A 16,185-nucleotide genomic window follows, 5' to 3' on the forward strand; every position below is an offset into this window, starting at 1 on the left:
GCTCCTACTAGCTCTTCTACGTATCTTCCCACTCTGGGGTGGTAGAACGAATTGAGACCCTGGAAGGCGTACGGTCCGTTCCAGAGAAATAACAAAATTTAACCAGTGTTTGTCTAGGACGCACAAAAAGTCTATATTTGCCATGGTATCCACAGGGGGTCTTCCTGTAGGAGTTTGGAGACTTCTAGCTGGTGGCGGTGTGAATTTCTTCTCTAAAGCTGAGGAAGCTGGGTCCACCTGCAGAGCCAGGTCTCCTGTTTCTGCTACATATATTTCAGAGACACAACAAGAAGACACAAAATGACAAATTTGCAAAAATACTCTGCAGTAAAAAATAAGACAGTAATCAGCAAGTGCTGATATATTTCAAGAGGATAGTAAGCTGCTATTAAATCCCTCCTTCCTTTAGAAATATCCTTATGTAACAAGCCACAATGACCAAATAAACGTGCTAGCTCTTGTGCTTCTTTCCTCTTTTAACAGTGCAGGATATAATGACTCCCTTGAAAAGAAGTGTTACTATAATAATGAAATCTATAGTACCCTGCACCAGCTTATTCCATAAGCAGTGGCGTAACTTAAAGCTTGTGGCCCGCAATGTAAAATCTCCAACAGGGTTCCCAACTATTACTACCTTAAATATTATTTGACTTTTCATATGGGCCAAAGGACCTTTTGGCCTCCATTAGGCTCAATGATCTAATGCAACTGCAACCTCTGCACTCACTAAAGTTATGACCCTGGCCACATGCAAGGATCCTAATAAAACCAGCCAACCTGCCCCAGTATAGTGTCATCCATACTACTTCATAAAAGTGTTATCCGTTTATTGGACTAGCCACAGTGCTTTTATAAGAGTGCCAGCAATTGTGTCCCACAACAGTGCCATCCATAGCACCTCATAGCAATGTCACCCAACATGATCCCCTTTTGGAGCTAGCCACAGTACTCCCATGACAGTTCCACTTTCATTACAGTATGCCACTTTTATAATTTCTCAAATCTCTAGGGTTGTTTAATTCCCCTCAAACAAACATATCCCTGCCCCTTCTGGATATACCACCCCCTCCCCCACCAAGAACGTCCTTGGGCCACCAGGGAACGAAAACTTATGGACAGGGTCTATTAACTTAGCTTGCTCTCAACCAAGGTGTCTGGAAAAGTCCGGGACAGTTGGCAACAATGGACTTTGATTCCCTTAGTGGACTAGTCACAGTATAGGCACACCATCACAATTAGGGCCCATACAGAACTCACAAAATAGCATCCGACAAGAAGAAGACCATGCTATTCTAAACAATGACTGGAGATTGTTGTAACCATCATCACCATATGCCCCATGTAGATGCTGTATTTCTATCTGCACCTCCAATATTTAATATCAAGGTGCTCTAACATGGCCTAGTAGGGATATTGCTATCACAGAGGGGATTCAACACCCGGAACCTATCCGACTATCCCTTTTCCCTAAAAGCTATGCTCACAAAGTCTCAAATGCTGAGAATCTGGAGCTGTTTAATTTAATTTTCCAACCAACAGAAAAAAAATATAAAAAAATATTTTTCATGTATTTCATAATATTTAAAGGGCATCTGTCAGTAGGATGAACCCTCTGAAGCAGTCTACATGGCAATAGAAAGTTAAATAAAATAACACCGTGATATGTGCAATCTGATGTCTTATTAAAAAGAAATCAAATTAGATGTCAAATTATTTTTATCATGGTGCCAAGCTTCCAGGTAATTACCAAACCTCAATATAAAGTGAAGAAATTGAGGCAGCACACCACGTTCTTCCAAACAAATAAGGTGACTTAGTAGCCCATAGTGATGGTGACATTTCGGTTCAAAATGTGAAAAGAAAGGTGGAGATACCAGTGTGAGACATGTAGATCAGGAGAGCACACTATCAGTCAGTACATGTTTCACACTGGTATCTCCCCATTTGTTTTAAAATAAGCTCTGGAGGTAGATTCTCTGGGAGACTTATGTCCGTCCCATAGATCTTAACAGCTCATTTACATGTTAACTAAAATGTGGATTTCTCTGGGATAAGACATCGGATAGCAGATATGAAGATATGTCATTTTATTTAACTCTCAATGACAAACATGCCCCTGTAGATGGCTCCAGAGAGTTCATCCTACTGACAGATACCCTTTAACAGCATTGAAGGACATACTAGGTGGGAGGGATACTGCACCTGCATCTCGCTCCTCTCCCCTCCAGCTCATGTCTAGTAATCACTGTTTTACACTAGATGCATTTCTAAGTAACTGAAGAGCTTCTTAAACATGTATTGAGATGCCTCGGGCACAGGAATGGGAGCTGGATGGTGAGGAATATGCCACTTTTCACTAATAAGACATATTACGTTTCATATATTCCCATGTGCTATTATATATTTTTTAATCCGATGCTTAGAAAGAAGCCATTAATTACATCTCTCAGCACTGCACGTTACATTGAACATACAACGGATGACCCTGTGGCTTGGCTTCGGCCCACAATAACAGGTTCTGTTCTCAAGTTGCAAGCTTTTTGGCAACCCAAACGAGCAAACGGATAAAATAAGGGAGGGATGATTGGAAGATGATGGTACACACAGACAAATAATTGTCATCTGTGGACTGGCTCGCCAGAGAATTATCCTAGCTCTTGTTTGGCATCATTGTAGTACTCAGGGTCTCAGTCTTGTCAGGAAATATCCCGGATCTTGCCAATATTCTATTATTACGAGAACCCTACTCTTGAACATCATCATTTACGTCTTCTGTATAGAACACAATAGTTAGACAGTCCAAATTAGTGTGGAATGTTACGCTATACCGGTACATTGTGATTAATGCTGGTTGTCAGTGAATGGAAACAGCGCTCACATCAGTGATATTGATCGGTGATCAAAATCATAAGTGACATAAAGCCTGTCCTGATGATATTACAAGAGAAAGTAACTCTAGATACATATTTTACTTTTCACCCTTTTCACGTATGCTGCAATACCAGACACAGCCTATTATCAAGGGTGGCGCCTTTTATGTAAAAAAAAATCCCATTTTCTCTTATTCTAAATAATCCTATTCCGACTGCCCCTTTTCTAAATGAGTATACACTGGAAATTGACTGTTTTACTGTAGAAAACATTATTGGCAGCAGTTTTCTCATAGACTTCTAGTGTTAAGCTGTCACCGCCACTGAAATAAAGGGTGACTATGTGATGCATGGTACATCAGTGTAAGGCAGGGGGATAGCTAAGAGAACTTCCTTCTATATGAAGATAAGGCTGTATTCACTAGGGGGTGGCGACTAGCACAAGAGAAAGCTTCATACCGCTCCTGTGCAAAGAAATGTGACCTCTCCTAAAGGATGGACCACCACCGATTATGCAGTGGTGGCATATTCTTGTAATCTAGGATATTCAATACATTCTCCCTTTGCATTGAGAATCCAGAGTGAAAGGGTTAACAAAATGTGAGCAGATACCTTCAGTGGAATGCCCTGTCATATTGTTAAGAACCAGATCGGAGATAAGTAATGAGTCAGTGTTGCTGTTTACTAAGCAATCCATGGGACCATGAAGAAGAGGAGAGGTCTGAGGAGCACTCAAGACAATGAAGAACATTGGATCTGTAAGATGTCAGAAACGTAATGTTGGCTTGGTGGGGTTTGTGACATAATAGAAAAGAAAGGAGTCCAGTTCAACGAACAGGTTCTTCTTTATTCAGATAAAATACATGCAAAGGACTGGGGGTAAACCAGAAGTCCTATGTATGAATGTTATTAGAATAAATAAGAACCTGTTCATTGAGCTGGACTCCTTTTCTTTCTATTTGCACTTCTGGGCTGTGGCAGGGCCAGTGTCCGAGCTCCGTATGGAGTGTCTGATAGGCCCCTTACCCGCTAGGCCCTGTTGCAATGGCGAATGGGCCCCCTATCTGTTCAGGGCATCAGCACTTGCACAAGTACACTGGGTAATGACACTGGCCCTGGCCTTGGCAATAACTGTTGACAACAGAAGGCAGAACTTACTTCTTACTACTGTCAGCAGCCATAAACTCAAAGTGGAAACTTTCACTAAACTAAACAAAACTTGTCATAGTTGGACTAAAGGAAGAATTGTTCCAACATGGCACATGGAGTGTATAAAATATCAGAACCATGTTGGATTCTTGGTAGAATACATAATGACTTTAGGAAAGAACTTGGAAAATGTGGTTCCACTACTTCAAACGGTGACAATTGCCTTCCAACACAACATACATAATTGACTGTAAATACCTTAATCTACTTGGACCTTGGATTTCACATAGTTACCAAAAACCTATGCAAAGTTTTGTTTACATCATCAGTGATGACAGATACACCAAGGTGGACAATTGACAATCAAGCTGCAATTCATTGTAGGCCTACCCTAACCATTCAATTATGTTGAAGTTGGAGTCTCCATGTATGGCACTCTTGAAAGTGAAGATGAGCTTTTCTGCAGTGTATAGAGCTTCTTCCATCACCAAAGCCTTGGCAATGGACTTACTCATTCTCCTCTCCTCTTGTCAGCAGGCAGCAGTTGACATGAGGTCCAAAGTGAATCTGATTTTTAAACAAGACTCGTCATGATTGAACATAATGAAAAATGGAATAAGATACAATTATTTTTAATAACAAAAAACATTCCATAAATTATCACTCATCTCTATATTCTTCACATCATAACATTATATATATATAAAATTAAAATGTACAAAAAATCTTACAAAATAGATAAAATTACTAAACCATGTTTCCTTTTTAGCAAAATGTCCAAATTTTTGTCTAAATTTTCAACACACTTTGATGTCTTCTTTGAACTGGATACACCTAAAGCCTTGAGATTCCTTTGGTTCTATCCACTGGTGTAGTGGACGAACAGCAGTTAGGAAATGTTGAAGGTTCTAACACGAACAGCAGCAAAATGTGGACCAGTTCATTTTGGCTGGATCTCCCCCATTTCCAGCTTTTTTGTTTACTTTAGGAAGCAACAGGACGAAGGACATGGCCAAAGAGCAGTGGTAAAAGCTGTGAACATAGGTGTAGTCCCATTCCTGGAGAGGTGAGATAATGTAAGAATAAGACTACATTGTACAAAAAATGTAGTGAAAATCTGTTTTGTAAATGTAAACATTTTGGGTTTGTGCTTTTTGTAGGTCACACCAATGAAATACTGAAAATATGATTTCAGAAAAAAAAAACCCAGAGGAATTGCATGATGATTACTTAGGTTCCAGAACAAATCCACTTCTAACAAGTGGACAATAATGCAAAGAACTGAACGGGATCCAGAGACATATCACCATGATACTTGGAGCTCTTGAGCAATGGCAAATTTGGCGTTCTTCTGTAAAAGGAAGACTATTACATAAAGGACCATTGGTCCAAATCTTGAACATACTGTTCAATGAAGAATACCCATACCACAGGCTGAGAACCTAAGATTTATATGCTGTAAATCATAACTCAAAGCATATGTTGAGGAACATACCTCGAAGAAGAATCGTAGCATCAAAGCCAATGCTCCGAAGCAGAAACCTGGTCCTATCTGCTGCGTGTAGATGCTTTTATCTGGATACAGCCCTTTCGTCTCCTTCATTTTCGTCAACTAGAAGACAATAAAAAATTGTAAGTAAACTCAAAAATAAACAATAAAGGACTCAGCAGCTATAAGAACCAACATTGACTTACCCATTTAACAGAAATCATCAACACCGCTGTTCCAATAGGCCCAGAGTAGACACCATATCCCAAGCGATCCTGATATATCCGCACTGCAATGGTGAGGACACCAAACATCACAACCGTAGACCTCTTGGGTTCATCAAAGTCACCCAGTGCTGGAGAAATAATAGACAAGGTTATGTTAAGAAATCAGGGAGGAGATAAAGGTTTTTCTAAGGAGACAAGGACCAAATATTTCACTTACTACGGACAGGAAGCTTGGAGGGCTACCATTGTGTACAATCACCTTCAGACAATATGCTATAATACATCTTTCAGAATTTACAGTGTAAGAATGGGCAATGCTGAGCTACTGGTAAGAAGGGAGTTCTAAAATCCGTGAAGTTTGAAGAACATGTAGTTTATTCTCAATACATTTCAAAGTCTATCTGACTTCTTCCTCAGGAGAACCACCTAGGTGGATCTAGAACTGTAGGAATAGCAGACTGTTGAAGTTTTGGAAAGTGGGCGGACCAATCACCTTTATTTTGGCCGTATAGATCCTATACTGTATGATTTCTCCATGCCTATGGGGTCTGTATTAAGATTGGTCTTGGGGTTTCTGTATTTAGCGGGTGTGGTTTGGGGGCTGTATTTTCCTTAGGGGGGTTTGGTAATGGATGTGTATTTCTTTAGAGGGGCTAAGGTCTGTGTTTATATAATATCAGATTTTTGTGTGGGGTCTGTATAAAGTGTGTCTGAGGGTCAGTCTGTTTTCCTATAGGGGGTCTTGACTGTGTTTAGCTTGAGGGTTTGGAGTCTAATCTTTGTTAGGGGTTTGGTGTATTTCTTTGGATGTCTTAGAGTCTGTATTTAGGGGGTTTGGTCTGGAATATGTTTTATTTATAAGGTCTTGGGTCTGTATATAGGGTCTGTATTAATTTAGTATGTATGGTCTGAGATATGTATTAGTTTATAAGATTCAAGGGTCTGAACTTTTTGGGGGGGTCTCTTTTTTATTGGGGGTCTTGCCTGCGGTCTTAATGTAAGGGTCTGGTTTGACATCTGTATTTCATTAGGTGGTCTTGGCTCGCTTATGAGGAGGTTTCAGTCTTGTATTTTTTAGGGAGTTTTTTGGTATCTGTATTTATTTTGGTGGTCTATATTTGGGTTTTGGGGTCTATATTTAAAGGATCTGGTCTGGAGTTTGTTTTTGTTTAGAAGATCTGGGGTTCATGCTATTTTGGGGTGCTGTAGGTTAGGGTGTGTTCTGTATAAATAGCCAGGACATATAGGAAAATCTTTACAAGGTGCAAGGCATCAAACAACTTTTTAGAATTTCATTTCGCAAGCATTGGCAAGATCAAAGGAACCCCAAAATTATAATAGGTGAGTTTACCTATCAGTGACACCCACATAGACACTGCTGTCCCATAGATACTGAAGTATTCCAGGAGATCATATCCCATGAAACATATAAAGGACAGGCCGGGACCTTCACAGGCATGAAACATCTGCAATGACAAGAGGCACAGGCGGTCAGGGAGCAGATTTTAGGAACTATTTTGGCAATGAAAGGGTACAATGGTAACAGCTGGTGTTTGCTTAAAAAGACAGGAGGCATGCTACATGGAGCACAGCTGACAAGAACAGCACATGTTTAAAGGGACTGATAGATTTTTTACTATGGGACCTGTGACAACTGTTCTGCGGTGCCCTATAATCCCTCACACAAGGTTAGCAGAGCTTTCATTTGCAATTATCACTAGTGGAACTGCACAAAACATTTTTAGATTTTTCCCTATAGACTTCGATGGCAAAACCGGCATCACATTTAGGGCATCTTACTGTTTAAAAAAATAACCTGCAGAGGGTAGACCACTGCAAAATAGGTGAACATAACACAAGTATTCTAGCATTTATATGGGGGGATACATATACACTATGATATCACAAAAAGTCTTGGGCTACACATGGACTTTGGCCACGAAACAGATCCTGTGGCTGTAAGATAGTTGTGTATACCACTGTTACATTAGTGAATGGATACACACAAGTTACTATGACCACGAGGAGCAAGTTGCCTATCGTTCTTCCTTGCAGGTCACAGTATGAGCCCAATCATTTGCACTGTGTTGCGATGTAATCATGACATTGAATGATCTTTGGCCACGTGAGATGTTTCAAGGAAAAAAATCGCCCTAAGTGTGTCAGTTGGCATGAAGGACACATCCATATGTTGATAGGCTGTAAAGTTACAGGATCTCTGAAGATCATTTGGTCTACAGCTATCTTCACTGACTCACCCATACACAGGAATGCTCACCTTCAGCAATCGCTCCTGTGTGCTCTATAGGAGAGCCACTACCAGACCCTCTGTCCTCCACCAGACTCCTCTGTCCTACTCCAATTTACTCTGTCCTCCTCCACACTTCTCTGTCCTCCTCCTGCTTGCTTCTCTGTCCTCCTGCTTCAGTCTTCTCTGGCTAATCTCCCAGAGAACAAAACAATTGGCTACTGGAAACCTAACAAGCAGGATCCTTCTCTCCTTACACATTGTGGGACAAACAGGAGTCTCCCATACCCGATATTGGTGGGTCTATCAAACTTTAGTCTAATGTACACTGACATACCCTTTAAGAATATATGAGACATGTTAGGTTATAGGTTGAACAAGGATTTATATCTACCTTCAACCCTAAAAACGATGAAAAACTGATTGGATGATATGTACAAAGCTAAAAAAGGTACAAAAAACCTGACTTACCGCAATGAAAAACATAGTGAAGAAGTAAACCATGGCTTCCATGTGGAACTTCCTTTTGGCTGCTATGCTGATGGTTGGTACGAATGCAAGGCTGCTAACAGTGGGTAACAAGAGTTTTGCCACTATGGAGCCCATTGCACGATGGACTGCAGTAGAACTTCTGTTAGACTGCTAAAAGATTGCTGGAGGACCTTTGAAGGACTTCTGGATGACTGCTAGAAGATTGTCCGTGGATTGTAGGAGAACTGCTGGATTTCTGTTGGACTGCTAATAGACTGCAGGAGGACTTCTGGTGGACTCCTGGGAGTCTCTTAGAAGGTTACTAGAAGACTGCTGGTGGGTTTCCAGATGACCACTGCTTTGAGGACTGTGGGATACGACTGAGGCACAGCTGATTATGAGGCGATTTAAAAAGTTAAATGGCCAGCACATGCGGCAGGAACAGGTGCCATGGAGTGTGCTGTGTGCCATGACAGCTGATCTGTGCTATTTAGAAGCCCCTTTCACACAAGGGGAGTGTTAACCATTCCAACAATTATGACAACAGATATCTAGATGATTGGATTATTATTATAGATACATTTTGGGGTTGTGTGTATTTCATTTGCCACACTAGGCTTTATATAGCTCTGGAAAAAATTAAGAGACCACTGCACAGTTTTACAAAAATCAGCTTTTCTAAAAAATATACCTGTAAAGAGAAAAATCAGACAAACTGAAAATTTTGCAGTGGTCTCTTAATTTTTGCCAGAGCTGTAACTTGTCCCGATGATTAGTAATGAGGCATTGGTCCATGACCTCTATTGGTTTTAATGGGGACTTCTATTCTAAGGAAGGGGACATAGATTGCTAGACCCTTGTACAGCGGGTATGGAAAGTATTCAGACCCCTTTAAATTTTTCACTCTTTGTTTCATTGCAGCCATTTGGTAAATTCAAAAAAAGTTCATTTTTTTCTCATTAATGTACACTCTGCACCCCATCTTGACTGAAAAAAAACAGAAATGTATACATTTTTGCAAATTTATTAAAAAAGAAAAACTGAAATATCACATGGTCATAAGTATTCAGACCCTTTGCTCAGAATTGAGTAGAAGCGCCCTTTTGAGCTAGTACAGCCATGAGTCTTCTTAGGAATGATGCAAAAAGTTTTTAACACCAGGATTTGGGGATCCTCTGCCATTCTTATTTGCAGATCCTCTCCTGTTCCATCAGGTTGGATGGTGAACGTTAGTAGACAGCCATTTTCAAGTTTCTCCAGAGATGCTCAATTGGGTTTAGGTCAGGGCTCTGGCTGGACCAGTAAACATGGTCTCAAAGTTGTTCTGAAACCACTCCTTTGTTATTTTAGCTGTGTGCTTAGGCTGAGTTCACATGTGGCTTTTTTTCGCGTTTCCGCGGCGGTTTTAACCGCGCGATTTTGCAGCGAAAACGCGAAAAATAAGCATGCCATGCATTCCTATGGGATTCCGCAATGCTGTGCTAATGCTGCGGTTTTTACCGAGGCGGAATCGCTTTGTGGTAAAAAACGCAGCATACTCATTAATTTTGCAGAATCGCGGCGATCCCGCACCCATAGGAATGCATTGTTCCGCTTACTTCCCGCATGTGGCTGTGCACACCATGCGAAAAGTAAGCAGAACATTTGCGGATGGTACCCATGTTTCGGAGGAGAGAAGACTGTCCTCCGGGCTTTTGGTACCATATCCCTATAAAAAAATAGAATTTAAAATAAAAAATGGTGTTATTCTCACCTTCCGACGTCCCACGCAGCCTTCCCGCCTCTCTCCACTCTCTCATTCCCAGTAAGCCTTTGCGAAAATGCTCGCGATGACGTCCGTTCTCGCGGGATCGCGAAGTCTCGCGGTCATTCGCGCGACGTCATCGCGAATAACCGCGAGACGTCGCGATCCCGCGAGAACGGACGTCATCACGGGCATTTTTGCAAAGGCTTACTGGGAACGAGAGCGTGGAGAGAGGCGGGAAGGCTGCACGGGACGTCGGAAGGTAAGAATAACAATATTTTTTATTTTTTTATTATTTTTTTACATCCTATCTTTTACTACTGAAGCTGCATAGGCAGCCTCAGTAGTAAAAAGTTGGTCACACTCGTCAAACACTATGTTTGACGAGTGTGACCAACCTGTCAATCAGTTCTCCAAGCGATGCTACAGATCGCTGGGAATACGCTAGCATTTTGCAAGCTAATTACACTTGGAAAATGCTAGTTTTTCCGTGGGAAAATCGCGGGAATTTAAAATGCGATTTTCCCGCGGAATGGAATTCCAGAACTCTCGCGGTAATTCCCGCGCTGAGTTCCGCTACGTGTGAACTTAGCCTTAGGGTCATTGTCTTGTTGGAAGTTGAACCTCCGGCCACGTCTGAGGTCCAGAGCACTGTGGAAGAGGTTTTCATCCAGGATATCTCTGTACTTGGCCGCATTCATGTTTCTTTCAATTGCAACCAGTCGTCCTGTCCCCCTACAGCTGAAAAACAACCCATAGCATGATGCTGCTATAGGGAAGTGGATGGACTGACCTATGGACTTGTCTGCAGCAGGAAGGTTAATGTAAAATGTGCTGTAAATGTGCTTGACTTGGACTGCTGTATATGTGTGTGGGGAGACAGCTAGAGACAGTAGAAGATGGTAAAATACTGGGCGACAGTGCAGTAATGAAGTTTGGCCACAAGATGGGAGCAGTGAGGAAAGGGCTTAACAACAGCTTAAGGCTACTAAACCGCAGAGTCATGGGGGGCGGAGTTACAAGAGCTCTAGAGGGTAATTCCCAGGTAGAGGAATAAATAGCTAGGGAGAGTTCCAGAAGGAAGCCAGTCCAGGAGGACGAGCTCAGGAGAAGAGGAGACAGAAGGGAGAGACGGACAGAAGAGGAAGCTCCGGAAGGGATTGAGGAGAAAGACGGTCAGGGGGGTGGCCCTGACAGGAGAGCCACAGGACAGAGAAAGTCCAGGGGTACCAGACGGACGGACTCGTACAGGGGAAGCGCTGTGGCCGTGGGCCTAATGGCAGCCGCAGTGAAAGAACCGCGAAAGACGTCACTGAAAGAGGAAAGAGACGGAGGTGAAAGGTACCCGGGCCCATGCGTGGAAGTTGTCGTGCAGCTGCTGTGTGATGCTGCAGTCGTCGAGAGGACGGCCAGTAAAGAGGACCTGTTGAACGCACATCAGTCTCTGTCTCAAGTCTGTTCGCGGCGGCAAAAAAGGGACCACCCCCCTGTCGGCACATGTACCTACACTGCCACCACCATGTTTCACTGTTGGGATTGTATTAGGCAGGTGATGAGCAGTGCTTGGTTTTCTCCACACATATTGCTTAGAATTATCACCATAAAGTTCTCTTTGTATCATCAGACCAAAGAATCTCATTTCTCATAGTCTGGGAGTCCGTCATGTGTTTTTTAGCAAACTTTATGCAGGCTTTCATATGTCTTGCACTGAGGAGAGGCGTCCGGCCGGCCACTCTGCCATAAAGGCCTGACTGGTGGAGGGCTGCAGTAAAGCTGACTTAGTGGAACTTTCTCCCATTGCCCTACTGCATCTGTGGAGCTCAGCCACAGTGATCTTGGGGTTCTTCTTTACCTCTCTCAACAAGGCTCTTCTCCCACGATTGCTCAGTTTGACTGGACGGCCAGGTCTAGGAAAACTTCTGGTTGTCCCAAACTTCTTCAATTTAAGGATTATGGAGGCCACTGTGCTCTTAGGAACCCTGAGAACTGCAGAAATTCTTTTGCAACCTTGGCCAGATGTGTGCCTTCCCACAATTCTGTCTCTGAGCTCCTTGGCCAGTTCCTTTGACCCCATGATTCTCATTTGGTCTGACATGCACTGTGAGCTGTAAGGTCTTATATAGACAGGTGTGTGCCTTTCCTATCAGTTTAATTAAACATAGCTGGACTCCAATGAAGGAGTAGAACCATCTCAAGGAGGATCACAAGGAAATGGACAGCATGTGACTTAAATATGAGTGTCTCAGCAAAGGGTCTGAATACTTATGACCATGTGAAATTTCAGGGTTTTTTTAAAAAAAATGTGCAAAAAAAATTTTACATTTCTGTTTTTTTTTCAGTCAAGATGGGGTGCAGAGTGTACATTAATGAGAAAAAAAATGAACTTTTTTGAATTTACCAAATGGTTGAAATGAAACAAAGAGTGAAAAATTTAAAGAGGTGTGAATACTTTCCATACCCACTGTGTACTAGATAAATGAAGAAGAGAGTCCACCCATTGCAGGACTGCAGGGTTACTCAATGAACACAGTATGTTTGTCGTTGATTACAATAGGCATTCATAATGAGGGCTATTATTGACACCAAAATTGGTGAGAACGTGAGTGGAGTAATTTTTTGGGGGGCCATTGGCTCTAGGTAAAGTGTAATATCATATGGCAGACATTTAGATGGGTATGCCAAGGTGAGGCCTTTCTTCTGTGCCACTCACTGGAGCTTTCATAAACAACTTCACGTCTGGGACCAAGGAAAGTTGGCTGGGCGCAGGCTTTCAACATTGGCCCTCTGGCACCAGCGTGGCCTACATTGTTATAAGGCATTAAACACAAACAGAGAGCACAGAATGACAATTGTGCAGAAATATCCTGCAGTAAAACATATACCAGTAGTCAGCAAGTGCTGATAAAAAGATGATAACAAATACAGGGTATTTAGTCTATACGATTTTTTGCAAAAAAATGTATACCAAACTGCTCCACCGCGTCAAGGTAACCCCTATTGAAGCAGTCTCTATCTAATGTATTTAAAACCTGAACATGTGAACAGTGTCTAAATGAACAGGATGAAGACAGGCGCTTCCTGGTATGGGCACGTGGTGTAAGCCAGCTCTTTATGTGTATGTCACACAAGAGAGGGGTGGGGTCTCTCAAATCATGCATAGGCACGAAAAAAACTGGATTAAAAACACATGTGACATGCACACATATGAACAAGTTGGTAGGACACTGTTCATACCACCCACTGACTCAAACACAAACAGAGAGCACAGAATGACAATTGTGCAGAAATATCCTGCAGTAAAACATATACAAGTAGTCAGCAAGTGCTGATAAAAAGATGATAACAAATACAGGGTATTTAGTCAATACTTTTTTTGCAAAAAAAATGTATACCAAGCTGCTCCACCGCGTCAAGGTAACCCCTATTGAAGCAGATAGTGGTTACCTTGACGCGGTGGAGCAGCTTGGTATACTTTATTGCACTTGCTGACTACTGGTATATGTTTTACTGTAGGATATTTCTGCACAATTGTCATTCTGTGCTCTCTGTTTGTGTTTGAGTCAGTGGGTGGTATGAACAGTGTCCTACCGACTTGTTCATATGTGTGCATGTGACATGTGCTTTTAGTCCAGTTTTTTCCGTGCCTACGCATGATTTGAGAGACCCCACCCCTCTCTTGTGTGACATGCACATAAAGAGCTGGCTTACACCACGTGCCAATACCAGGAAGCGCCTGCCTTCATCCAGTTCATTTAGACACTGTTCACATGTTCAGGTTTTAAATACATTAGATAGGGACTGCTTCAATAGGGGTTACTTTGACGCGGTGGAGCAGCTTGGTATACATTATTTTGCAAAAAAACGTATCGACTAAATACCCTGTATTTGTTATCATCTTTTTATCAGCACTTGCTGACTACTGGTATATGTTTTACTGCAGGATATTTCTGCACGATTGTCATTCTGTGCTCTCTGTTTGTGTTTGAGTCAGTGGGTGGTATGAACAGTGTCCTACCGACTTGTTCATATGTGTGCATGTCACATGTGTTTTTAATTGTTATAGGGCATTGTGGTTTGCAATGCATTAAAAAAGTGACACAGGTCACCTACACCTATCCTCCACCATCTGTGGAAGTTGGAGAGGATGCATGCCATACAATAGAAGGTGGCTAATATGGGGCATCAGCCTTTTGTGAGATAATATTTCTGGGGGAGAAGTTTTGTTCCATCATGTGCCCTATGAGAAGCTTTATAAGGAAATAAATCACTTTCTCCATGGCATGGGCATTAAGCACATACGTGTCACCCTCCCATCAGGTTGACCTAGCCACAGAAGTTGGTACAGCTGCTCTCTGCCTACAATCTTGGCATAGTAGTTGTATTACTTGTGACATGAGGGAATTCAGTACCAACCTCAAAGTAAATATTTGGCATTACCAGAGGGAGAAATTAGCTTTCATAACCCTAGAGTTTGTCGTTAGACACATTTCATGGTCACACCATGAAGGCATAATTGCTCAGAGTTATCACGATGCCCACAGTTGAATGACAGACTCAGCTCTGCTACATCAGTGACAACCATGTGGAGCTTCGGATTCAATTACATAGGGTTTATGAAGATTAGCAAAGAATCTTACCACATGTCAGCCATATACATGAGAGTACCTGACTCATAGGAAGGACGTGTCACCCTGCGGAGGTGTATTCTTCTCATGCTGAATGCTCACTGAGCCAGAACGGAGACTTTTAGATTGGGATCATTTATGTCTGTGTGATGTGTAATCGATGACTCCACATTTGTGTCCCACTTTACTCAATTTTAGCATTTTTCTGTCCATTTTTTTTACATTTTCCACTCACAGAATTTCAATACTGGGTGCTTTGTAAATACCTCGCCTTGTGGCTTGTTAGTCACTGAGATCTATGTATGGAATTTTCTAATGGAGGAAAACACATTGAAGAGTAATATGGCAATAACCAAACAGAAAGATTTCAGGATGCTTATGCATGACACATTTGGCCTGTGAAGAACCCCAGGGAAAAAACATAGTCTGACGAGCCCTTCACTTTTTTACAGTAAGAATAGAAAATTAAATGTAAAAATGATCATTAACGTATACTGTACACACCGAAAAATATAGTAAAAATAATGTATCATAAAAGATGTGAATCGGTTACATATCACTGTCGTTGTCAAAACTATAATATACAACTGCTATGTTATAGTGCCTAAATATCAGCATTATACAGTCCCCAAATAATAGGTTCATATTCTTATATACCAGCACCATACAGTGTCCAAATAATAGGATCATACTCTTACAGTTGTGATCAAAAGTTTACATACCCTGGCAGAATTTTTTATTTCTTGGCCTTTTTTCAGAAAATATGAAAGATAACACCAAAACATTTTCTGCACTCATGGTTATTGGTTGGGTGAAACCATTTATTGTCAAACTACTGTGCTTTCTCTTTTTAAATCATAATCACAACCCAAAACATCCAAATGACCCTGATCAAAAGTTCACATACCCTAGTGATAGTCATTTTGGCCTGATAACATGCACAGAAGTTGACACAAATGGGTTTGAATGGCTCCTAAAGGTAACATCCTCACCTGTGATCTGTTTGCTTGTAATCAGTGTGTGTGCATAAAAGCTGAGTGAGCTTCTGTGATCCAGACAGACTCTTGCATCTTTCGTCTAGCCACTGACATTTCTGTATTGTGAGTCATGGAGAAAGCAAAAGAATTGTCAACGGATCTACTGGAAAAGGTAATTGAACTGTATAAAACAGGAAAGGGATACAAAAAGATATCCAAGCAATTGACAATGTCAGTCAGCAGCATTTAAACTGTGATTAATAAATGGAAAATCAGGGGCTCTGTGAAAACAAATCCACGGTCAGGTAGACCAACAAAAATTTTGTCCACAACTGCCAGGAAAATTGTTCAGGATGCAAAGAAAAACCCACAAATAACATCAGGT

At 41.6% G+C, this 16,185-nt stretch overlaps 1 protein-coding gene across 1 annotated transcript; it reads right to left on the reverse strand.

Annotated features, from left to right (window-relative positions):
- Nucleotides 1-4,635: 4,635 nt before the first annotated feature.
- On the reverse strand, nucleotides 4,636-8,927 carry MYMK (myomaker, myoblast fusion factor). Its single transcript, XM_073541409.1, has 5 exons — nucleotides 8,455-8,927; nucleotides 7,087-7,201; nucleotides 5,715-5,863; nucleotides 5,515-5,631; nucleotides 4,636-5,077 (listed from the first exon to the last, which is right to left on the reverse strand). Exons 1-5 carry the CDS (start codon nucleotides 8,587-8,589, stop codon nucleotides 4,928-4,930), a joined length of 666 nt encoding a protein of 221 aa, XP_073397510.1. The 5' UTR covers nucleotides 8,590-8,927; the 3' UTR covers nucleotides 4,636-4,927.
- Between the last annotated feature and the right edge of the window lie 7,258 nt (nucleotides 8,928-16,185).

Source organism: Dendrobates tinctorius, unplaced genomic scaffold, assembly GCF_039654945.1.
Source record: "Dendrobates tinctorius isolate UK_male_01 unplaced genomic scaffold, ASM3965494v1 ptg000120l, whole genome shotgun sequence".
Lineage (NCBI taxonomy): Eukaryota > Metazoa > Chordata > Amphibia > Anura > Dendrobatidae > Dendrobates > Dendrobates tinctorius.

Excerpts from the sequence above, each read along its gene's own strand:
- MYMK (XM_073541409.1), bottom strand. The coding sequence starts at position 8,589 with ATGGGCTCCATAGTGGCAAAACTCTTGTTACCCACTGTTAGCAGCCTT. Across the intron at positions 7,202-8,454 it reads TCACTATGTTTTTCATTGCG|ATGTTTCATGCCTGTGAAGG; the intron begins GTAAGTCAGGTT and ends TTGTCATTGCAG. Across the intron at positions 5,078-5,514 it reads TGCTACGATTCTTCTTCGAG|GAATGGGACTACACCTATGT; the intron begins GTATGTTCCTCA and ends TCACCTCTCCAG.